The sequence below is a fragment of the Xenopus tropicalis genome, chromosome 7 (assembly GCF_000004195.4).
Source record: "Xenopus tropicalis strain Nigerian chromosome 7, UCB_Xtro_10.0, whole genome shotgun sequence".
In the NCBI taxonomy this organism is placed as follows: Eukaryota; Metazoa; Chordata; class Amphibia; order Anura; family Pipidae; genus Xenopus; species Xenopus tropicalis.
The window spans coordinates 55,756,131-55,780,678 of record NC_030683.2 but is presented as its reverse complement, the minus strand read 5'-3'; the positions used below and the strand labels follow the sequence as shown (position 1 = coordinate 55,780,678).

The window sequence follows — 24,548 nt, the reverse complement described above, 5'->3', positions numbered from 1 at the left end:
CTCAGTGGTGCTGTCCAGAAGAGCATCAGTTAATTTACTATGTGAGTAAGATGGCGGCTACTGCTGGATGGTCCCAGACCATGGATGAAATGGATACGTATGCAGTATGTCATATCAAGGTAATTTAAAAATTGTGGAAGGAGTGCAGGTAGATACCAGATCATTAAAGCTAAAATAAATGAGGCACTATATCTAATAGTCTAATAGTCAATCTATACTTTCAACCACCTGCAGACATGAAACTTCTTAACAAAATAGTACAGAAGGTCACCTTATACGGTCATACTCCAATGATATGGACAGGTGATTTTAATATGGTGCTGGACCCAGTAGCAAATAGATTAAAACCAAATCTTCATGACTCTTCCATCTTTGCTCAGTGGGCATGGGCACTAGGCTTTACAGATGCATGGAGGTGGAGAAATCCACACTCACAGCAGTACAGCTGCTACAAGACCTCTATAGCTGCTCTGTTGCATATTGATCTATATCTGGTCACAACTGGGGTGTAAATTTTTCTTAAGGATGTGAAAATATTGCCACGTGTCTGTTGCATCCCAGATGGATACAACACCCACAAATAGCGGAGGAAATTTCCTCTTTTCTAAAACACTACTGGGAGGCTAACGTACCAACAGTTATGGGCTTTGGGCAGTACTATAACTCAATATATATGCCCCCAACCCCTACCCAACAACAGCAACTGGGCTAGCAGATTATTTGGAGACAAAAGATTTCCCTTAGCTATCAGATGACCAATTGACCCTTTTAGACACTGACATATCTCAAGAAGAGATTAGTGTGGCCATTTATTTATAGATTTATCAAATGGGCGAACACCAGGGCCAGATGGAATACCCAGTGAGTGGTACAAGGCACATAGCAACTTTCTGACCCCCAAACTGTGCTCCTGGTCTAACAAAGTAACCCAAGTAACTGGTCTCCCCAACTCCTGCCTATATTACACTCATCCTAAAATCCGGTAAGCCCCCCCGACAGACTCATATAGCCCTCCTAAACTGATATTAAAAGATTTGTAAAGGTCCTTTCCAACATGCTCAAGGGGGTGATAGAAGACGAAACTGGGTTCATACCGTCTAAGGCCACAAACATAGATCTGAGAAGACTATATGCTAATCTATCATTCCAACATGACAACACAGGACTAAGGGTGGTGGTGTCCCTGGACACTTCCAAAGCCTTTGACACTGTTCAGTGACAATAACTCTGGGAGGTACTATCCCTCTACAACTTGAGATGCCGGTTTATAGCCTGGGTCCAAGCACTCTACACACAACCAGAGGCGTGGTCAATGGTGGTCAATGGGCTAAGCTCCAGTACCATCCACCTAGGCAGGGGTACACGGCAGGGCTGCCCCCTCTCTTTGCACTGGCCATAGAGCCCCTTGCAATTCAAATCCAAGCAAATAAGCAAACAGAGGCACACATGTTTAAAGCAATTATTGAGAAAGTGTCACTTTACACTGACAATATGCTGCTATATCTTGTTAATTCTGAACAGGCACTGGTGTCCCTGTTACATACAGTGGCACAGTTTGGGGATTTTACAGGACTTAAGGTGAATGAGAATACATTTATAATTTTTCCCATAGACCCCCTCCCAGGGGGCTCACTTCAAAAAGATAGTGCAAGCCCTGACCACTAAATTGGATATCTGGCAGACACTCCCGTTGACATTACCAGGCAATACCTATACTATAAAATTATATTTTTACCTAAGTCCCTACACATACTACATAACTCCCCAATTACTCCTCGAGCTCCCTGGTTCACATATGTGGAAAAATTATTGAGAAACTTCCTATGAGCAGGCGAACACACACGGATAGCTTTCAAAATACTCTGCGCACCGACCACTGGTGGGGGGGCTTCCATTGCCGGACCTTAAACCGTACTTCAAATAAGGGATAAGGTCTGTAAACTCTTCAAGGAGTATAATTAAATACATTCGTAATCATGACAGGGCAAGAACGTACCAAATCACTATAAGGGCCCGGGTGTAAAAAACCCAGAGCCAGTCACAGATATAGATAGCCCCGCTATATCATATATGTTTATCAGAATCAAAATTCAGTACAAAACGAAGCTCACCCAGGTCCAGAAGTGGTCCGGGTGCCCAAGGCCCCGAACCCGTAGCCAATATTTAAAACCTTGCTCCAAAAGGTCAGTTTTACACAACCGTAACAATATTCTGTTTAGTGCCTTAGAGATTTAGCTTGACTTGAAGTTGTACAAAAGGCAAAATAAATACCTAATTAGTTGAGGTCTGCGTTTGGACAGGTGTACTACAGCATAAATTCACAAATATAAATAATTTAAACCTCTCTTCTTCTGTTTTCCAAAGAGGATTGTGCAACGGCATTAATGAAGAGACATAACGAATGGTTTATTTAACAGATATATTTTTCAGAGTCTGCAACTATTATCAAGATTCTGCTGTTATACATTTGAAAAGAACATCTGGCAAGATAAAGTTGAAATACTACTGTATATGATTGTATTGTGATTTCCTTTTATTACAAAATATCAATCTCTGTGTCTGACTCTGAAGATGAATCAGGCCGCACACCTACATACTTAGTGGGAACTGGACTTTGACCACCCACATCCACTTCTGAAGAACTGGGGGAAGATACACTCAGTATTTGCTCAACCAGCTCTTCAGGTTGATTTAACTGCATGTCCTGCTCATTAGGGGAGAGAGCATAAGCTGGTGATTCTACCTCATTAATTTCTTCCCACCAGTGTCCATTTTCTGTTTTGCTCCGCTTTACCAGCTCTTTGTGTTTATCTTCAAACTCATCAGCACACCAGTCTCTCTTTATCCCTTGACATGTTCTTTTCTGGGATGAGATTATCATGTCTCTTTCCTCTAGAAGTATTTTTTTTGTGTTCATGACATTTGATCCCGTATGTTGCAGTTTTACCACTTTTACTGTTTTGTGCTGCAGTAAAGTATTTGCCATTGGTTTTGCAATAACACATGTAACACAGACATCCTTTTGCAATGCTGCATTTTCCTCTAGGTGACTCTGGACAATTCTTTGCTGCTCTGGACACACTTGTATATGGCTTTGTGTCTGGATTGAAGGGTCATTCAACTCAAGCTTAATTGTACATTGACTGTTTTTATTCCTACACACTTGTTTTAGCACAGAATCTTGAGGGTTTAAGTTTGAATTCATGTTGTGGTTTTGTTTATGCTTAAAATTATTTTTGATATTTTCATCCATTTGTGGCATGTCTTGCTTTTCTCCTCGGTCTAGCTTTATTATTCTGCTCAGTGGTATGATGTTTGTCTTGCCTTTTGTTGCTTGTTCTCCAGTTTCTTTTCTCACTTTGTATGCTCTTTGAAGTTTAAACAGTTTTTTATCTTGCATATCTGTCTTCCTGCTTGGAACAGTGTCAGCCCCATGTTCACTTACCAGTATATGCCTCTTTTGATCAGGGTTCAGCACAATTAATGGGATTTCTGAAGATAGCTTTGTCATCTCTATGTCTTGGTTTATTGCACTGACATTTTGTGTTGTACCAGAATCTTGAAATGCGCATTCATAGTTTTCTCTTGACTGAAAACATGTCTGCACTGTAGAAGGCCCAGACTTTTCAGTGGGGTTTTTTGTTATTTCCAACAATGGGTTTTCAATATTTCCCTGCAGTGAACTAGATGCTTCCATTTTACCTCTTAACAATGACCCAGTGTCAGCTGGAAAAGTATGTTCTTTATTGGTCCTTTTCTCTAAAATACATGGACCTTGTTCATGCATTCTGACAGGTACATTTCTGCCTGAAGTAATTTCTTCTTTTGTGAATATTTGTTTACCATTACCAGACTCTGTAGCATATTGTGATATTACACTACCAAAACAGTCCCTATTTAGCTTCCTGGCTAACTCGGGCCTCACAAGTCGTCCTCCTTCCAAACGCAATCCTTCTAGCTCTGGTATCTGTAGTCTTCGTGCTGCTTCTAGTACCCCATGTACATTTTCTGGAGTGACTTCTAACTCTGATGTGTACATGTAATGGACCAAAGGTAAAAGATAACAGCTAGGAATCCCTGGTACAGTAAGGATGTGTCCAGTGCAATCTGTCTGAATTGCAGAATCAGTATCAAGTTGTGATACTTCAGTAACAGAAGCAAGTAGTTTAGCAAGATATGGACTGCATGCTGCAAGAAGGCAAGCATGAACACTGACTCCCTCACCTGCAGAAAAAAAATCACAGTTTTATTAAATACAACCGCAAAATTGTATATATTTAAAACAAGACCTATCAGAGAGAAGTTAATTCTAAATACAATTAACAGTTCCTTAAAGTTTTATCATGTTTAATAAAACCAGATGGCCTCTCTACTTCCCCCCATATTCTGCTCACCATCTGTGCTCTTCTGGAGATAAACTGGTCAAATTATGCATTGCTCTATTTCACACAGTTAATATACTGCAACCCAAATGTGCTTTCACAAGCTGCATGTTCCTTACCAATATGGCAAAGATAAACCTCTTCTTTTTCAGTTATGTGAAGAGCATTATTATCTGTTCTCTTTCTCCCGGTTCCTGAAAAAAACCCTACACAGCTACCCATTATTTTATTAAGGTATCAAAGGCAACCTTAACTATATGGAAACTTCCACATCTTGTGTTTGCACCCTTTCTTCTGTCAGACTGTTAAAGACAGGGACTCTTTACCTCATGTAATGGTTATTTTGCATGCTTTATTGTATGTTTAATGTATACAGTTATTTAATATGTTGGCATTTATTAAATACATACTGGAGGTTTTATTTCAGCAATTGAAGGCGCGCAGTCTGAAGGACAATATTGTATAAAGTCTATCATGTTTGTAAAATAAAAAAAAGAGTAGATGTATCTTGCCCTGTGCTAAAATCAATGTAAACGCACGGAATACTTGTAAGTTACCAACAATTTACGACTTCATTATTGTTTTGAGAGTTTTCCTATTTACTGTTTTCCCTCCATTTAAAAAGTTGCTAATATAGGACTGCATATACTTTGTAGTTGTGCTCTCAAAGCAGCTGTTTGAATGTAATGTTCTCTGCAGCTAACTGAATATAGGTGAGGTGACAGTGGCAGTGTGAAAGGCATATTGTTAAGGCTATACTGTAACTCCATGATAACAAGTGTCACTATCCCAAAGCCATAACTGTCTTTCTCTAAAAAGAGCTTCTGACATAAATCAACTGTAACACTAAAAATTGAAGTAAAAAATCCATTCTACCCTGTTACAATAAATGCCCTATCTTATTCAATACTTTATCAAAAATACTGTTATAAATTTCCTCCTATCCAGACCTGGTAAAATCAGAAGTTAAATGTTGTTGCTCTAAAGTAGATTTTTCAATTTGCCTTTAGTTTAGGTTCCAGGATAGGGTGAATGTGGGCAGTGTTACTTTCGTAGCATAATGTCGTTCTGTAAGAGATACGAGCAGGGAAGAAATGTGTGTGTTGACTTTATTACTGCTCACAGTAAAGGAATAACCCAAGGGGCTTAAAAATCATCAGTAAAGCCACAAGAAATAACTTCCTGTTTAGAAGTCTGACTAGGAGGACATGTGGAGCGCCACGTCACCCTGGTGCCTTACTGAAAAGACACTGTACAACCAAAAGTAAATTTTTCTATATTTTTGAATATAATAAACTTTCTGCTGGACAGAAATATTACTGGAGCAGGTTAAAGTGAAATTGTTTTACTTACATTTTTTTTAGCATTACAGTTCGTTTAAGACCAAAAATTTAATTCATAAGAAAATCAAGAGGCAAATGGACTTTTCACAAATTTATTCACAAACCTAGAAAACTGGTTTGTCTGACTACCAAAATTGATATAAAATTTCATAAATAGGAGGCCCACATTTTCATTAATATTTATCACTGGCATAACTATAGAGTAACAGATCCCATAGGGTAGATGGGCTGGACCATGGGGGCCCACATTCTTTGTAGTTAACAAAATCCTCCCTCCCAAGCCGCTCTCCTACCTTGGTGCGAGCAGGCAGGGATGCAAGAGGAGGGCGGCTGGGTTTTCAGGAGAAAAAATAAAACAAAAGCAATAAAACTGTAAGAAAGAATACAGAGGAATATTGTTAATAATTGTATTTCAATAATTAAATAACTTAAACAAAACATCCATCATTTGCACAAATTTTACAAGATGTCAAAACTATTTGGTGAAAACCATTGTGGTTGTAATATGTACAACTGTAAATCAGGCAAAAACAGAATAGGGAAATCTGACATAACTACCTGAGTTATTTGTGGCAAAACATATAACTAAGACATGTGTGAGACCATTGTGGAATACCCATTAAAATAAAAATGAATGATGGCACTCTTAGTGCCTGTGGGCTAGAGATTCATTACAATTAAACATGGAAAGTAAGGTGAATTGGTAAAGTATCATGATTAGTCCATAACATTTACAGGTTGGATAATAGTACATGGAATATCAAACATTACTAACACTTTAATTAAGCAGGGAGTAGGGACAAAATGTTTTTTTTTTACATTTCTTTTATTGAGCATTCAAATAGTAACAGTCATATACAGTGCAATACAGTAGTTATATTTGCTACTGTTTTTTCAATAAAGTTTAATACAACAACTAAACAATTGTGGTGCTTTTTCCATTGTAGATATGACCTGTAAGTAAGTTATACCACGTAAAATAATCATATGAGAGTCGGGAGACTCAATTATTGGCCGTGATTTTACATGTTTTACCATGAGGCGGCAGGGGGGGGGGTGATGATGGGGACACAGTGACTTTCTATCCAGTGTCATAGATCTCTTTTGATATTGATACTGTGTACTACCTGTTTCCAAAATAGTTGAATTTGTGGACAAGACCATACCATATGCATATATTCTGCTGGAGTGTGTCTGCATTGTGGGCATTCTAGGCTGAGGTTTGGCTTCAATTTGGTCTTCAATTTAGATGAGTCATTTTGTCTTTGCTACTTATGACCGCTTCAAATGCAGAGTCTAGTATGTCTTCCCATAGCTCTTCCGTGATCTGAGGGTTGGCTTGTTGCCATTTAGTGTATATACTGTAGTTTGCTCACAAACTTACATCCTATCTGTGACAGTTGCCTGTAAAAGTGCAACAGATGTTTCTTAAAGGAGAACAACTGTGACGTCACAACCACACGTCTCTGTTTGAATTTCCCACCAGTTGTATTTATGGTTTACACTCACTTTGTTTTGTAACGTTGAGAAAGGCTCAGGTTTTTAGCCGAAACGTCAGTTCACCATTTCTATCAATAAATTCTTTATTTTTGCATTTAAGTCCTGTGAGAGCGGCTTCTTCGTCATCTATTCCTATATATATATATATATATATATATATATATATATATATATATATATATATATATACAAGCGGGTTATGAAGCTGCACTCCAAAAGAATTAGACTCTACCTGGGTGCCTGGACAAAGTAACAATATGTAGATAGGCAGAATAGAACAGCACTCACAGGAATTTGCACAAAGGGACATCAAATGAAGTGAAGAAAAAGAGGTTCTTTATTTAGTCCGACGTTTCAGTTCCGGTTGGAACTTTCATCAGGGACAGCATTGTTACAGTGAACAGTGAACGCTATTTAAACCCAAAAGGGCGCCAAAAATGGTTGCTAAGCAACCCCAACATACAGTGAGAACATAAAACGAAAAAAATGAACAATCAGCAAAACTAAAGGATATATAATAATAAAAGCATAATGGGCATGATGTTACACACAAAAGGTAAGGTATTGTTCCAGATCGCAAGAAATGGCAATGCTGTTTCTTCAGGGTTGCTCAAAAAACAGAAGTCACCGAAAGCCCCGAGTCCCCCCATATAGGGCGCACACTTTTTAACTTGCAACTATCCTTACCGGCTAGGCACCTTCCATGCTGCCAATTCCCGTAGCGATCCATGCAGGCACAACCCCGTACTGCTTCCTATGCGGTTGCTAGGCAACCCGCCAGTGGTGAGCGGACTTGCAAAGTCCCGTGCGCCTAGGCAAAGCACCGTAAGTTACTGCGCATATACACGGACCGCTATTAGCGAGCGGTTTTGCATAAACCCTAGTCCAGCGGGTACTTTAATCAACTAAGTCCACGATTATGTGGCCAGAAGATCGTGAGTGCCCCGACATGGGTAGCGTGCAATCAGTAGATAGCCGTGTTTCCAGATAAACTGGGATACAAAGTGGTGTTGCCATATGCACCTCTCACTTGGGGGCTGACAGTTGTGGCCCTACGCAGGGCATCATCACGGGGGAGGGGATCCACTAGGGAGTGCAGTGGCAGCTAAGGTGGACTGAGGTGCATAAAAGTATAGGATACAGAGGAAGGGGGTACGCCTGCTGCCCCTAAAGTGTGCATAGAGGGTACACCTGCTACCCTTTCTAATATACCTAAGGGGGATCAAGGAGCAAGCGGGACAAAAGTAAAAAAGTATATAGAACAAAATATATAGAAAAAATAAAAAAAGGAACAATATTTTGGTGTATTAGACGTTCAAATTGAGCCCAGCAGAATGGATACAAATAATTGTTACAAATGTCATACATGAATATTACATTGTGTTAAAGCACAGAGGTGGATAAAAAGTTGCAAAGCTATCTACTGATTGCACGCGACCCATGTCGGGGCACTCACGATCTTCTGGCCACATAATCGTGGACCTAGTTGATTAAAGTACCCGCTGGACTAGGGATTATGCAAAACCGCTCGCTAATAGCGGTCCGTGTATATGCGCAGTAACTTACGGTGCTTTGCCTAGGCGCACGGGACTTTGCAAGTCCGCTCACCACTGGCGGGTTGCCTAGCAACCGCATAGGAAGCAGTACGGGGTTGTGCCTGCATGGATCGCTACGGGAATTGGCAGCATGGAAGGTGCCTAGCCGGTAAGGATAGTTGCAAGTTAAAAAGTGTGCGCCCTATATGGGGGGACTCAGGGCTTTCGGTGACTTCTGTTTTTTGAGCAACCCTGAAGAAACAGCGTTGCCATTTCTTGCGATCTGGAACAATACCTTACCTTTTGTGTGTAACATCATGCCCATTATGCTTTTACTATTATATATCCTTTAGTTTTGCTGATTGTTCATTTTTTTCGTTTTTTTTCGTTTTATGTTCTCACTGTATGTTGGGGTTGCTTAGCAACTATTTTTGGCGCCCTTTTGGGTTTAAATAGCGTTCACTGTTCACTGTAACATTGCTGTCCCTGATGAAAGTTCCAACCGGAACTGAAACGTCGGACTAAATAAAGAACCTCTTTTTCTTCACTTCATTTGATGTCCCTTTGTGCAAATTCCTGTGAGTGCTGTTCTATTCTGCCTATCTATCTATCTATATTATATATATATATATATATATATATAAAAGTTCGAAAAGATTTCAGTACTCCCATGAATCCTCAATCAAATGACCCAGGTGCTACCCACTCTGCATACTCACACAAAATCCCACATAGGCAGGTGCACACAGGCAGGGCCGCCGCTCCCTATAAGCAGAGTACTCAGTCTGCATAGGGCACCAACTCCCAGGGGGGCACCATCTCAGCTGCTCCAAAAAAAAAACAAAACATTTTTATATATTCTAACATACCCCCCAACACTGTCCCACCGGTTTTTATAGCGCATCCCGCTGTCCCGGATAGTTCAATCAATCTATGGGGGCTATTGGGGGCACTTACTATGGGGGCATTGTCTATGGGGGCAATTGGGGGCACTGTGTGTGTGTGGGGCCCCTATAGTAGGTGGTTTTTTAAATTTTTTTACTTCCGTAATATTTGGGGGAGGGGGCACAAAAGTAAATTTCTGCTTAGGGCACCCATTTGGCCAGCAGCGGCCCTGCACACAGGGAACATTTACAAAAAAATTACTTTTATTGTTCCATAAAACTAGGTCGACGTTTCGGTCTCCTTCTAAGACCTTTTTCAAGACCACAATACTAGTAATACAAACACTTCTATATATAAATCACTAACCCAAATCAGACCCAATGAGATGTAACAATAGAATCATGTGAGTGAATCATGTGATAAACCCCAACCCTGAATCAAGCAGAGAATAAAATATCTCAAAATTACACAGCATAAAGTATAATATAACCCTCCCTAGATACTTCCAATCCTACTAACCTCCGACCTATCTCTCTGCTCCCATTCATTTCCAAACTGCTTGAGCGCCTAGTATACAACCGACTGGCGCTATTCCTCTCTGACAATAACCTCCTGGATCCCCTACAATCTGGTTTTAGACAACAACACTCCACCGAAACTGCTCTAACCCGACTAACAAATGACCTCCTTTCGGCTAAAGCCAAAAAACACTACTCGCTACTAATACTTCTCGATCTCTCTCTGCTGCTTTTGACACTGTGGATCACCCTCTTCTCCTCCAGACTCTCCGCTCTCTTGGCCTTCGTGACACTGCCTTATCCTGGTTTTCATCTTATCTCTCAGATCGATCCTTCAGTGTCTCTTACAATGGGGAATCATCTTCTCCCTTGCCTCTTTCTGTCGGGGTTCCTCAAGGCTCTGTCCTGGGCCCCTTACTATTTTCTCTCTATACCTCCTCACTTGGCAAACTAATCAGTTCTTTTGGCTTTCAGTACTACCTCTATGCTGACGATACTCAGATCTATCTTTCCTCTCCTGATCTCAACCCAGAGCTTCTAACTCGCGTCTCTTCCTGCCTGTCCGCTATCTCCACTTGGATGTCCCAACGATACCTGAAATTAAACCTCTCTAAAACTGAACTGGTTCTCTTTCCCCCATCCAACGCCCACATTGTTCCCGAGGTATCTATAACGGTTAACAATTCTACCATCACGCCATCTTCCCAGGCCCGGTGCCTTGGGGTTATCCTTGATTCTGCCCTGTCCTTCACCCCTCATATCCAATCACTTATCAAATCATGTCACTTTCACCTAAGAAATATCTCCAAAATCCGATCATTTATCACCCAAGATGCTGCCAAAATTCTTATTCACTCTCTTATAATATCTCGCCTGGACTACTGTAACTCCCTATTAATTGGCCTTCCCCTCCAAAGACTGTCCCCTCTCCAGTCCATAATGAATACTGCTGCCAGGCTCATACGCCTCTCCAACCGCTCCTCCTCTGCCATGCCGCTCTGCCAATCCCTGCACTGGCTTCCCCTACCATCCAGGATAAAATTCAAGCTATTGACCCTCACATTTAAAGCAGTCCATAACTCTGCCCCACCCTACATCTCTGAACTCATCTCTAGGTACCATCCAACCCGCTTGTTACGCTCCTCTACTGACCTGCTCCTCAACTCCTCTCTCATTCCCTCCTCACACGCTCGCATTCAAGACTTTGCAAGGGCTGCCCCCCTTCTCTGGAATTCGCTCCCACAAACTGTCAGACTTTCTCCCAATCTCTCTGCCTTCAAGAAATCTCTAAAAACACATTTATTTAGAGAGGCTTACCCTAATCTAGTTTAGCAATACCCTGTGCCCCACCTCTCACAACTCTGGTCATGCCCATTCCCACACCTTGTGTCTCAACCCTTTCTCCTTGTAGATTGTAAGCTCTTTTGGGCAGGGCCCTCTTCACCTCTTGTATCGGTTATTGATTGCTTTATATGTTACTCTGTATGTCCAATGTATGTAACCCACTTATTGTACAGCGCTGCGGAATATGTTGGCGCTTTATAAATAAATGTTAATAATAATAATAATATACAAACATTTGACAATATACCCAAATTAGTGAAGGTGAAGTCAACAAGTATAGTAATATACTGATGCAATAAAACTTTTTTTATAAGGTATAAAGGCATAGACTAAACTGTGCACACATTTGGCAATATACAATATACCGATGCAATAAACCTATTTTTTAGGTATGAAAGCATAGAATATACTAAATACACATTTAGCAATATACCCAAACTAGTGAAGGTGAAGTCAACCAGTGTAATACTATACCAATGTAATAAAAACTTTTTTGTCAGGTATAAAACCCAACACATATAGCAATAAAAACATGAAACATATGTATAAAATATATATATATATATATCCAAGGCAGTGGAGTGGGATAACACCAAAAATCTAGCGTTGGTTAAGGAAGCATAAAAATGAACAATATTCGTTTAGACCAAATCGAGCCAGTGTATTCAGTGTTTTGATCCAAAATGCCTCCCTCTGAAGAAGGCAGTTGGACCTGTTGCCACCCCTCCTTAATGGGGGATCATGATCAATCACTATATAGCGAAAAGTGGGTAGCCTATGCCCAAACTCTAGAAAATGCTTAGCTACTGGTTTATTTGTCACCCCATCTCGAAATGCTGTACTAATTGCTGAACGATGTCCATCCATATGTAATCTTAAAGGTTGATCAGTTTTGCCTATATACGAAAGGCCACATGGGCACATAATCATGTAAATGACATATGATGTAGTACAAGTAATGTGATGCCTGATAAACAGACGTTTGCCAGTCTGAGGATGTAGAAAAGATTCTCCAGGAGTCGTATATCTACAAGAAGTACAATTTGGGCATTTAAACCTTTAAGTGCCACAGGACGTAGAATCTACATCCTGTGTATATAAGTACCTAAGTGCCACAGGACGTAGATTCTACGTCCTGCTGCACTTCCGGGTTTGGAAGCGGAGGAGCGGCTTTTCAAGCCGCTCCTTTGCTCCCCGCTCGTTCCCCAGCCCCTAGACAACGAGCAGAGGGGGGGAACGAGTGGCCCCTGGGGCGCGATCGCCATGGGGCCCCATATGAAATGGCAGACATGCTGTCTGTGCGTGCCTGTCATTTCCTGCTCTCCCCCTCCCTCTCTCTGCATACTGACTGATCGGAAGAAAGAAGCTGCAGCACGGCTCCTGGGTCCTTCCTCCCACCTCCAGAGAATCTGTGTGACTGCTTGTCCCAGGTAAGTGTTAAAAAACATACATACACACACATAATACACTAATACATACTTATACTCACACTTACACATACATTTTTGGGGGAAGATGGGGGGTTTCACACATTCACACAACTTACAGCACTCACACTTACTTGCACACACACACACAAAACACATTTTGCCATGTGTACACACACACTTATGTAATTTTGTAATTTTTTTTATCGCATCGTTTTTATTCTTGCCTGAAAAAAATGTTTCATTGCCATTGCGGATTGCGTATTCACTAACCGCACTGCGCAATACCTTTTGTTAATTATTTTGGTGTTTTTGTTACATTTTCTGTGATTTTGGTGCATTTTTAGTCATTTTATTGCATGTTTAGCCATTTAATTGCATTTTCTTTTTTTTAAAGGTGTATTTTATTAATTTTCATACAAACAAAAACATAAAGTAACACATTTAATAATACAATGAGGAAAACGTATTGGACTTTCTTTTCCAGGTCTATCTCTAACATTTGTTACCAAAATCAAAGGGATAGGTGTAACATTACAGAGTGTGAATGTGAGTCTGGCAGCAGTTCCAGCATATTGGGTCCGTCACCTTACTGAGTAAGATATTCAGGGTGTGGCAGAAAAGGTGGGAAGGTACTGGGGGACTTACTATGCAACTAGGAGCGGGATCGATCAGTTTCCCTCTAGTTCACACCAAGGGCCCCAAACTTTGTCAAATTTATCAGGTGCGCCTCTAGTCTCATATGTGAGTTTATATAGAGGAGCTACCGCATTCACTAGATTCTTCCAGGCTGTAACGGTGGGCAGGGTAGAGCCCATCCAATGCATTGCGTATCCGGGAGTTATTTTGAGCAATTATACTGTCTAGGACTCCTAGTAAGCAAGTTTTGGGAGCAGTCACAGTAGGGAAGGCTAAGTTATTCGATAAGTATTTAGTGACTGCTGACCAGAACTTAGCTGCACATCTCGGGCACTTATCTGTTGGGGTACGGCCCATCTGGTGCAACCTTAATGGTGTGATATACAGGTGATGAAAGGTTTTATACTGTATCAATCTGTCTGTAGTAGAGATGAGACAGTTATACATGGGGTCTGTTGCCTCCTCCCAATCATCTTGGGTGAGTGTTGGTATTTGGGAAGTCCACCATATTTGTGCCGAGTTAAAGGGTTTGGGGCCTGCTGAGAGTAAGTTTTGTTATAGATTTGAGGTAAACTTTGCTGGATTACTAGAATGGAGGATTACCTCCACTGTTAACGAAATAAGCTGAGGGGTGAGAGTGCCAAATTGGTCCCTGAACACTGATCGCAGCTGCAGATATTTGTAAAAGTGAAGAGTAGGTTGTTGAGCTTTCTCTCGGATCTGTGCATATGTTGGGAAGGTTGAGTGTTCCATAAGATCTCCCAGATATTTAATATTGTGGCGAGGCCAATATACGAAGTTGTGTAGTGATCTAAATTGTGGTAAGTATTGGTTACCCCACAGAGGAAGCCTAGACGTGAGTAAAGGTGGCGGGTGTTTGAGTAGTGTGCTATGGTCCAGGCTTTGTGCGGGTTAGTTAGAGTTGTTGGCAGTGGGCCTGTGTCTTTAAGGCGTCGATATGGAAAATTACTTAGTCCTTCCAGTGAGCCGAGTATTGTTGCCTGGAGCTGCATATTTGGGTTATAAGGGTCATGAATAAAGCACCAGTGTAAAAAGTGTATCTGCGAGGCTAAGAAGCAGTGATAAAAGTGAGGGAGAGCTAGGCCTCCTTCGGTTAAGGGAGCGCAAAGTTTCGTCCAGGCCATTCTAGGGGGCCGATTGTTCCAGACAAATGGTAGGATAATTTGATTAAGTTTCTTAAAGACGACTTTGGGGATAAAGATTGGGGCATTATGCAGTATGTATAAAAATTTTAGGGTTTTAGGGCGCTGGCACACGGGGAGATTAGTCGCCCGCGACAAAACTCCCTGTTAGTGGGTGACTTATCTCCCCGAGTTGCCATGACCCGCCATCGAACATGTAAGTCGCCGGCGGGATGGCAGACGCGGCGGCGCGATTTCGCGCAAATCTTTTTCGGCGATTTCAGGAAATCGCGCCGCCGCATGTGCCATCCCGCCGGCGACTTACATGTTCGCCGGCGGGTCATGGCAACTCGGGGAGATTAGTCGCCCACGAACAGGGAGTTTTGTCACGTGCGACTAATCTCCCCCGTGTGCCAGAGCCCCTAAGATCCGCAAGTAAGGGGTCAGGGTTAAGTGAGATGTATTTAGTAGGATCTGCAGTTATCCAAACTCCTAAGTATTTAAATTGATTTGCCCACTTTAGAGAGATATTGGGTACGACGGGTTGTGGTTGGAGAGGATCTATAGGACAAAGGTTTGATTTATCCCAGTTGACTCACAGGCAGGAATAGTGGCCAAAATTATCCACTTGTTGCAACAGAGAGGTCAGCGAATCCCTGGGATCTGCGAGATATATATATATTATATAAATATCAAAATAAAACAGCCAGCACCAAGGGTCTTTGTGTTTCAAAAAATCTCTCGTGTATTATAATTGCATGTACAACCGACGTTTCGGTCCCTTTTGGGACCTTTTTCAAGGTGGACTGTTTTATATATTATATATATATATATATATATATATATATATATATTAGTAGGTCATCTGCATATAATGATACTTTTTCTTTGATATTACCATATGTAAGGCCCTTAATACCCGGGGAGTTCCTGATCAGTATGGCTAGGGGCTCTATTGCCAGGGCAAACAATATTGGTGAGAGTGGACAGCCTTGGCGAGTCCCTCTTTCCAAGGAAAAAGGGGGAGATGTGATCCCATTTACTCGGACTCTTGCTGTGGGACGTTGGTATAGCAGCCTGATCCACTTTAAAAATGATTGGCCAAAGCCGAAGCCGGATAAGACTTCCCATAGATATCCCCATTCAATTGAGTCAAAAGCTTTGGCGGAGACTAGGGAGGCCACAACCCTGGTGCTCGTCTCTAAGTGAGGGATTTGTAAATTGGTAAAGAGTCTTCTTAAATTAATGTCAGTGGATCTCCCGGGCATAATTTTAATTGCATTTTTAGTCATGCATAGTTGTTGTTCACTTGACTTTGTCTGTAAAACTAAGTGACATGCTGTACACGTAATTTTGGGGGAATTAGCAATGGTAGGCAGGCATGCAGAGGATCTGGAGCATACGAGACAGGGACACCACTTCTTCAAACAAACACAGGTTTATTTAGGGCAAATTCTTCCCAACATCAACATAAGGCAGTTCATAAACAGTTCAGTGTTAGGATATGTCCCTCCTTCAGGGCTCTCACCTTCCAGGGTTACTTCCACACTCTGGAACACTCAGGCTTCACCTTAAGCCTTATGACAGCACTCATCCGTCTGTCATAACTCCCTCTGCTCCTGGCAGTGGCAGGTGGCACCCCCAGCTCCTCTGGGAGTTCCTAACACAGGCAGGCAACTTCCTGCCCTGTGCCCTGCTCTGAGAGTGACCTACTCTGAGTCAAGGATCAACCTTCTGCTCTCTCTAACCCCTGTGTAATCACACAGCCCTTTTATTTGCTGCTCACCTGCAGCCTAATCGGGCAGCTCCCTACAGCTGGCCAACTGAAAACATTAAAGAGAGTTTGGAATGGAGGACCTAACCAATTAACCCTCCATTTACTCCAGGAACCTATTTATTTGGATTTTCCTAAGCCAGTAACATAAACACAGCATTACCTGATGTAAAACCAGGCCTTTTTCCTGGTTCTACTTGTATCCCACCTTAACCCTTTCACTGCATTTTGGACAAAGTGGAACTTCTACTGCCAGACATTTTGCACTGTATCACTTTAGGGATTCAAACGAAAGAAGCACCAAGCACTCCGGATTTCAAACGATAAAACCCATTTTTATTAGTCCATTAAAATGCGAATACCTTAGAATCATTGATTCAGAATTGATTCTGAGGTATTAGGTATTCGCATTTTAATGGACTAATAAAGATGGGTTTTATCGTTTGAAATCCGGAGTGCTTGGTGCTTCTTTCGTTTGAATTTGGAATAATCTCCTTGGCTACGGGTTCGGGGCCCTGAGCACCCGGACCACCTTGGGACCTGGGTGAGTGAAATTGATTTCATTGGACTTTATGGGCTTTGCCTTTCTACATTAGTGTTAAGTTCGGGGTATCTACACCTGGACCTCAACGCTTAATTTGGTACGAATTTCGTAGTTTATATATTTGTTTTATTTATTGCACATTGTTTCCTTAGATAGATTTTTACTTTTATTATTTATTTTCTTGTTTTTGGTATCACTTTAGGGGCCTTTCCTCGGGGGGACTTTTAGTTTACCCAGGAAAACTATATATTGTTTATTTCAGGACAACTGAAGCTTTTAAAATATGGTAGAATTTTTGTGTAATTCCAATTCTGTAACAAGATATAGGCTTCTAAATGTCTAAAAAATGAAAAAAAAATCATATTTTCCATAATATAAACACATGCACCAGAAACAAAAATTAGTTTATGCATGAAATTACAACTGATTTGGAAAGTCCCATGTCTCCTGAACGTGCCAATACCAAATATATATAGTTTTATGGAGATTTCTCACTTGTATAGGTCAAAAACTCCCAGTAGTACACTACCAAATTTCCAAAGCACTGCTTCAGAAAGCTGCATACTTTAGATTTCAAGGCCAAAAATTCCACTAAAAGAAGGTTTATCCCAGAAAATTATACATTTTTAAAAAGAACAGATTCTGAGGAATCCATAATAGGTAGAACTGTCTGTCTACTCTAAACTACCAAGTCGCAATGCTTTCCTAAAGTTATTGGTTTTTATCAAAATTTCTGAATTTTTTTAAAAATCACTTCAAAGCTTCCAGTCTATAGTATCTTATCTCCTACAGGTCATAAAGTAACCGAATAAAACACCCTAAATATGAACGCCAGGGGTCCACTGAACAGTTTGATGCCCAATATGTATAGGTTTTGCTAAGTATGTGGCATGTAGGGACCCCAATGTGAACATACCCCCATATGATCTATCATTTCTGTCATTTCAGCTCCTGCAAAATCAACATTTACATCATTTTATGTAGAATAAAGCTACAAAAAGTACGCTCACCCCAGAAAGCCATATATTTGTGGAAAGTACACATTCCCCTGAATCTAAAATGGGTACCCATGTCTTTCTACTCCAAAGTACCAAGCCGCACAGCTTTCCTAAAATTGGCAATTTTGATAACATTTCCAAAAATCCTCTCAAAGCTTCCAGTTTGCAGCATCTTATCTCCCACATATCATTAGGTACCAAGATAAAACACCCTAAATATGAACGCCAGGGGCCCACTGTACAGTATGATGCCCAATATGTATAGGTTTACCTAAGTATGTGGCATGTAGGGGCCCCAATGTGAACATACCCCCATATGATCTATCATTTCTGTTATTTCCGCTTCTGCAAAATCAACACATTTACATCATTTTGTGTGAGATAAAGCTAGTAAAAAGTACACTCACCCCAGAAAGTCATATATTTTTGGAAAGTACACATTCCCCCGAATCTAAAACGGGTACTTTTGTCTTTCTACTCCAAAGTACCAAGCCGCAAAGCTTTCCTAAATTTGGCAATTTTGATAACATTTCCAAAAATCCTCTCAAAGCTTCCAGTTTGCAGCATCTTATCTCCCACATATCATTAGGTACCAAGATAAAACACCCTAAATATGAACGCCAGGGGCCCACTGAACAGTATGATGCCCAATATGTATAGGTTTACCTAAGTATGTGGCATGTAGGGGCCCCAATGTGATTATACCCCCATATGTACTGTCATTTCTGTCATTTCAGCTCCTTCAAAATCAACACATTTACATGCTTTATGTGGGATAATGCTACAAAAAAGTACGCTCACCACAGGAAGCTATATATTTTTGGAAAGTAAACATTCCCCTGAATCTAAAATGGGTACCCATTTCTTTTTACTCCAAAATACCAAGCTGCAAAGCTTTCCTAAGTTTGACGATTTTTATGACATTTCCAAAAATCACCTCAAAACTTCCATATTGCAGCATCTTATTTTCTACAGGTCATTAGGTACCAAGATAAAACACCCTAAATATGAACCCCAGAGGTCTAATTTCATGGCTTACATTTACCTAATTCATAAACACATGGCAGTTTTATGAGGGGTAGAAGCTGCAGAAATGTAGGGTGACCCCTAAAAGCTATATCTTTTTGGAAAGTACACATTCTGATAAATCTAACATGGGTAAAGAAGACTTTCTATGCCAAAGTACTAATTTGGAAAGCCTTCCTAAAGTTGATGGTTTTTATGACTTTTCTGAAAAATGCCTAAAATTGTTGCAATTTGCCGTATTTATCTTACAGCATTTCTTACATATAATGACACATCACCCTAAATATGAATGCCAGCGGTCTACTGAACAGTTTGATGCCCAATATGCAAAGATTTACCAAAGTATGTGGTGTACAGAGGCACTCAAATGAAAATAGTGCATAGGAATTCTCAGCTGCCAACTCAATTTCTGCAAAAAAAAGCCCATTGACCGTGTATTATGTGCAGTAAGACACCCTAACTGTACAGAAAAACCCAGAAAACCATATATTTTTGGAAAGTACACATTCAGACAAATCCAACATGGGTAAAGAGTCCTTTCTACACCAAAGTACCAATCTGCAAAGCTTTCGTAAAGTTAGTGGTTTTTATGACATTTCAGAAAATTGCATACAAATGTTGCGATTCGCCGCATTTATCTCACACAATTTCTTGCGTACAAAGGCAATTCACCCCAAATAGGAACACCAGAGGCCTACTGAACAGTTTGATGCCCAATATACATAGATATACCAAAGTATGCGGTATTTACTGAACCCAAAATGAAAATAGCACATAAGGATTTCTCGCCTGCCAGCTCAGCTTTTGCACACAGAGCCCCCTGACAGCGTATTATGTGCAGTAACCCCCCTAACTATACACAGACCCCCAGAAAACCTATTTTTGGAAAGTACACATTCTGAGGAATTCAAAATAGGTAAAGTTATTTTTCTACACCAAAGTACTGCATGGCAAAGCTACGCTAAAAACAGATTAGGAACAGATATACAGGGATAAAAATGCAATAAAACCACAAAAATTGTGTAAATTGATGAAACAACAAAATAAGTCACAACACAGTGTAATTAGTGGTTAGAATAATAGATCCAATAGTCATGCTGCCAAAATAATTTTTTTAGGGAAAAAAACTAAAGACAAATGTCTGCACACATCTAAAATTTGTGTGATAGTGTGTAAGTGTGTATATAAGTGTGCTAAAGTGTGCTAGCATGTGCAAAATCGGAAAAAAAATAATAAAAATGCTAAATTGTGTGTAGATGTGTGTGTAAATGTGTGTAAATGCCTGTAAATATGTGTGAGTGTGTATTAGGCAAATAAAGAGCACTTACCAGCAGAAGGTCTCAGGGATCGCAGGCAGTCCTCGCAGCACAGGAAGTGCAGGGGCGGGGCTAGGAGCAGGGGAACAGACAGTACAAGCAGCAGACGCATGCGATCGGTCTGCTGCTTGTAGCTAGGTCCTGCGATGCGATCGCATCGCTGGACCAACTTGCCAGCCCCCTTGGCTCCTTGCCGAGGGTGTTGGGGGCACAGCTGACATAAATGACACTAGTACCAAAACCGTAGGTACTACGTCGTCGGCATATAACTGCTTTTTTTAAAACAACGTAGTACCTACGGTTTTGGCAAGGGAAAGGGTTAAACACTGGTGGAAATACACCAAATAATGACCTTTTCCATTGCATCTCTCACAACTAATTTGCCCAAACCAAAATACTCAAACTGTGATTCTGATTGCAGATATCACTAGGATAAAAAAAAAAGCAATTTTACTGCATTTCACATTGTTCTTTGTTACTTGTCTTTGCACATGGACATTTTGTCTGCTGTATTTCAATTTGGCTTCCTCTGTACCCCACATAGTTTAGTAAATCCATGCATACAGGGCATCAAACTGTTCAGTAAACCCCTGGCGTTCATATTTAGAATGTTTTTTTGTTGGTACGTTACAAAATGTGGGGGTACATAATAGGGCAAAATGCAAGCTTTGTGACGATTTTCAGAAGTGTCATAAAAACCATTTTGTTTAGCATAGCTTTGTAGTTTGCGGCATAAAAATGTATTTACCCATTTTTGTTTTGTCAGAATGTGTACTTTTGGAAAATATATGGTTTTCTAGGGTATCCATACTTTTAGGGGGCCTTATGGCACATAATACACATACCAGGTGCAAAAATTGCACAAGCCGGAGTGTCATATGTGAAAATTCATATGCACTATTTTTATTTGGGTGCCCCTATACACCACATAGTTTGGTAAATCTATGCATATAGGGCATCAAACTGTTCAGTAAACCCCTGGCTTTCATATTTAGAATGTTTTATGTTGATACGTTACAAAATGTAGGGGTACATAATTAAGTAAATTGCAAGCTTTGTGACGATTTTCAGAAATGTCTTAAAAACCGTTCTGTTTAGCATAGCTTTGTAGTTTGCAGTAGAAAAATGTATTTACCCATTTTTGTTTTGTCAGAATGTGTACTTTCAAAAAATATATGGTTTTCTAGGGTCTCCATACTGTTAGGGGGTCTTATGGCACATAATACACATGCCGGTAGCTTATATTGCAGTGTATTCACTTTGTATGCACTAACTTCCTTTTGGGGTCTCTCAATGCCAGAAACATCGGTGATCCTATGCACAGTGGGTATCAAACTCTTCAGTGGACCCTTGGCTTTCATATTTAGGATGTGTTTTCTTGGTACCTAATGTTATGTGGGTGGTAAGTTGCTTGAAAGTGGAAGGTTTGATGCGATTTTCAGGTATTTCTTCAAAACCGGCAATTTTGGGAAAGCATTGCGACTCTGTAGTTTGGAGTAGAAAGACATGGATACCCATTTTGAATTTACCCGAATATGTACTTTCCGAAAATATATGGTTTTGGGGGGTCAATGTGTTTTTTTGTGTTTTCACCCCACAAAAATCCAGTTATTTTGTTGAATTTTCAGTAGCTAAAGACATCTCCGGGGCAATTTGTATGTACTAACTAGAGATGTAGCGGACTGTTCGCCGGCGAACTAATTCGCACGAACATCGGGCGTTCGCAAGTTTGCAAACTTTTAGCCATGTTCGCAATTTTGGGTTCGCCTTAGCTGGAGCCAAATTTTGACCTCTCACCCCAGAGCCAGCAGATACATGGCAGCCAATCAGGCAGCTCTCCCTCCTGGACCACCCACGGACCACTCCCTTTCATATATAAACCGAAGCCCAGCAGCCATTTTACATTCTGCCTGTGTGTGCTTGATGAGTTAGCATAGGGAGAGAGCTGTGCAGGGGTTTGAGGGGCAGTTTAGGTAGCTTTGCTGACTAGTAATCTACTTTCTACTGCTCTGTATGTATCTGCTGTGGGCAGCTATCCTGCTGATCTCATCTGCTGTAACCCAATAGTCCTTGTAAGGACTGCTTTTATTTTCTGATTAATGTTACTCTTCTTTTCATTGTGTACTGCAGCTCCGTCTGTGTGTGTTGGAGACAGGTGTGCTGGTCATAGTAGTGCACCAGCACCAACCACACATTCACATAATTTTTTTTATTTGTGTTTTTTTACTTTGCTACTGTAATTTATAGAGCCCAGTGCTAGCTGTGTTGGGGACTGGTGTACTGTTCTTTAACGTGTCCAGTGCTGTTTGCTGTTGTTCATAGTAGTGCACCAAACACGTTACAGATAGTAGTGACATTGCATTGCAATAAAAGCACCTGAGCGACGTTTTTCCACCAGCAATAATATATTCCGTATCCACTACTGCAGCGTTTTGTCTTTGCGTGTGAACCGGCTGTAACCTTTACACAACTTGATTGGCATGTAGACACCGGACGTTTTAAAGCAGTTTATTACACAAGTTTAGAAATGTAGTGTGATTTCTGCCCTTTACAGCACAAAACGCAGCGCTGTGTCAACAACGTATTTTTCAGAGAAATTTTTGCCCTTGATCCCCCTCCGGCATGCCACTGTCCAGGTCGTGGCACCCTTTAAACAACTTTAAAATCAGTTTTTTGGCCAGAAATGGCTTTACTATGTTTCAAAGTTCGCCTTCTCATTGAAGTCTATGGGGTTCGCAAAGTTCGCATTTTTTTAGCAGAAGTTCACGAACGGGTTCACGAACTTTTTTTGTGAGGTTCGCTACATCTCTAATGCTTACATGACTACATGCGCGCTCGGCGTGCACTCCCCTGTGTGCCAGACAAGCCATATACTCGAGTATAAGCGGAGAGTGACTTTTTCAGCACATTTTTGGGGCTGAAAAATTCGGCTTATACTAGAGTATATACGGTACATCAAGTCTACTAAAAAAAAAAAATCTATAAAACATTAATTAAACCCAATAGGATTGTTTTTCATCTAATAAGGATTAATTATATCTTAGTTGGGATCCAGTACAAGGTACTTATTATTACAGAGAAAAAGGCAATCCGTTTTAAAATTCTGAATTATTTGATTAAAACGGAGTCTATGGGAGACAGACTTCCCGTGATTCGGAGCTTTCTGGATCATGGTTTCCGGATAAGGACAGAAACTCGACAGAAAAATGAAAACATTTACTCGGGGGCGGGCTGAGCCGACCGGGCGCCCTAGGCTACCTGGTCGGCCGCCTCGCCCCTGCATCGCGCAAGCCACCCCCACCCCTTTTGGTTTGACGCGCATGCGCAGTTTGAGAATCACGCACCCCCCCTACCCTTTTGTTTGGCGCGCATGCACAGTTTGAGAATCGCGCACCCCCGTTTTGTTTGGCGCGCAGTTTGAGAGCGGAGCGGGGTGGTGTGCGGATCGCAGACTAGGGGTAGGCAGGAGAGGCTGCCTGGCACCCCCCAATCATTGCGCCCTAGGCAGCTGCCTCTTCTGCCTACCCCTAGTTCCGGCCCTGCATTTACTGAAAAAAATCTTGACATTTCAAACATTAACTGTGCTTTCTCAAGGACAGTAAACCAGACTGTAACTAATACAAATTACTAAATACCCTTCCCCCAAGTGTGAATGGCATCAAATGCCTCTGGTTGCCATAGCAAACACTATAAACAAATTTACAGATCTGTTTTTAGAATGGAAAAAAGCTAACATCAGCATCAAAGGGGTGGTTCACATTTAAGTTTTTCAACTTTTTATTTATTTTGTATTTTCCAAAGGTGGAGGGGGTACAGAAAAAAGAAGAGGGTAGGTTAGGGGAGGGTAGTCCATGAATAACATCCTTTGATTACAAGTATCAAACAGCAAGATCCGATAACAAGTCATTGCTATCAATCATAACAAAATTACATTTGTCAATATCCAGTAGTATATTTATGCCAGTATAGATGTATAACTGATCGGTTTTGTACAGTTTTGTTTTTTTGTGTTAACACAAGCAAAAATAAATTTTCTTTCCAAAAATATCAAATAGATTTAACAAAGTTAACCCAAGGGGACCATATATTCCAATATTGTGAGCTCTTATTTTGTAACATTAATGATAGTTCTTCAATTTTTCGTATCTCCTCAACATTTGCTAGCCATTCGGGTA

The 24,548-nt window shown here is 40.8% G+C and overlaps 1 protein-coding gene across 3 annotated transcripts in view; it reads right to left on the bottom strand.

The window, feature by feature from the left end:
* Positions 1-2,385: 2,385 nt before the first annotated feature.
* The window catches only part of btbd18 (BTB domain containing 18), a 111,530-nt gene continuing 89,367 nt past the window's right edge, over positions 2,386-24,548 (bottom strand). For 2 of the 3 annotated variants that reach the window (XM_018095903.2, XM_018095905.2), the window contains exon 4: positions 2,386-4,224. In XM_018095903.2, the coding sequence (XP_017951392.1) occupies positions 2,537-4,224 (1,688 nt within the window). In that variant the 3' untranslated portion in view covers positions 2,386-2,536. Of the gene's footprint in view, positions 4,225-6,018; positions 6,096-24,548 lie in introns of all 3 variants that reach the window. The other variant, XM_004916118.4, reaches the window with a different exon arrangement.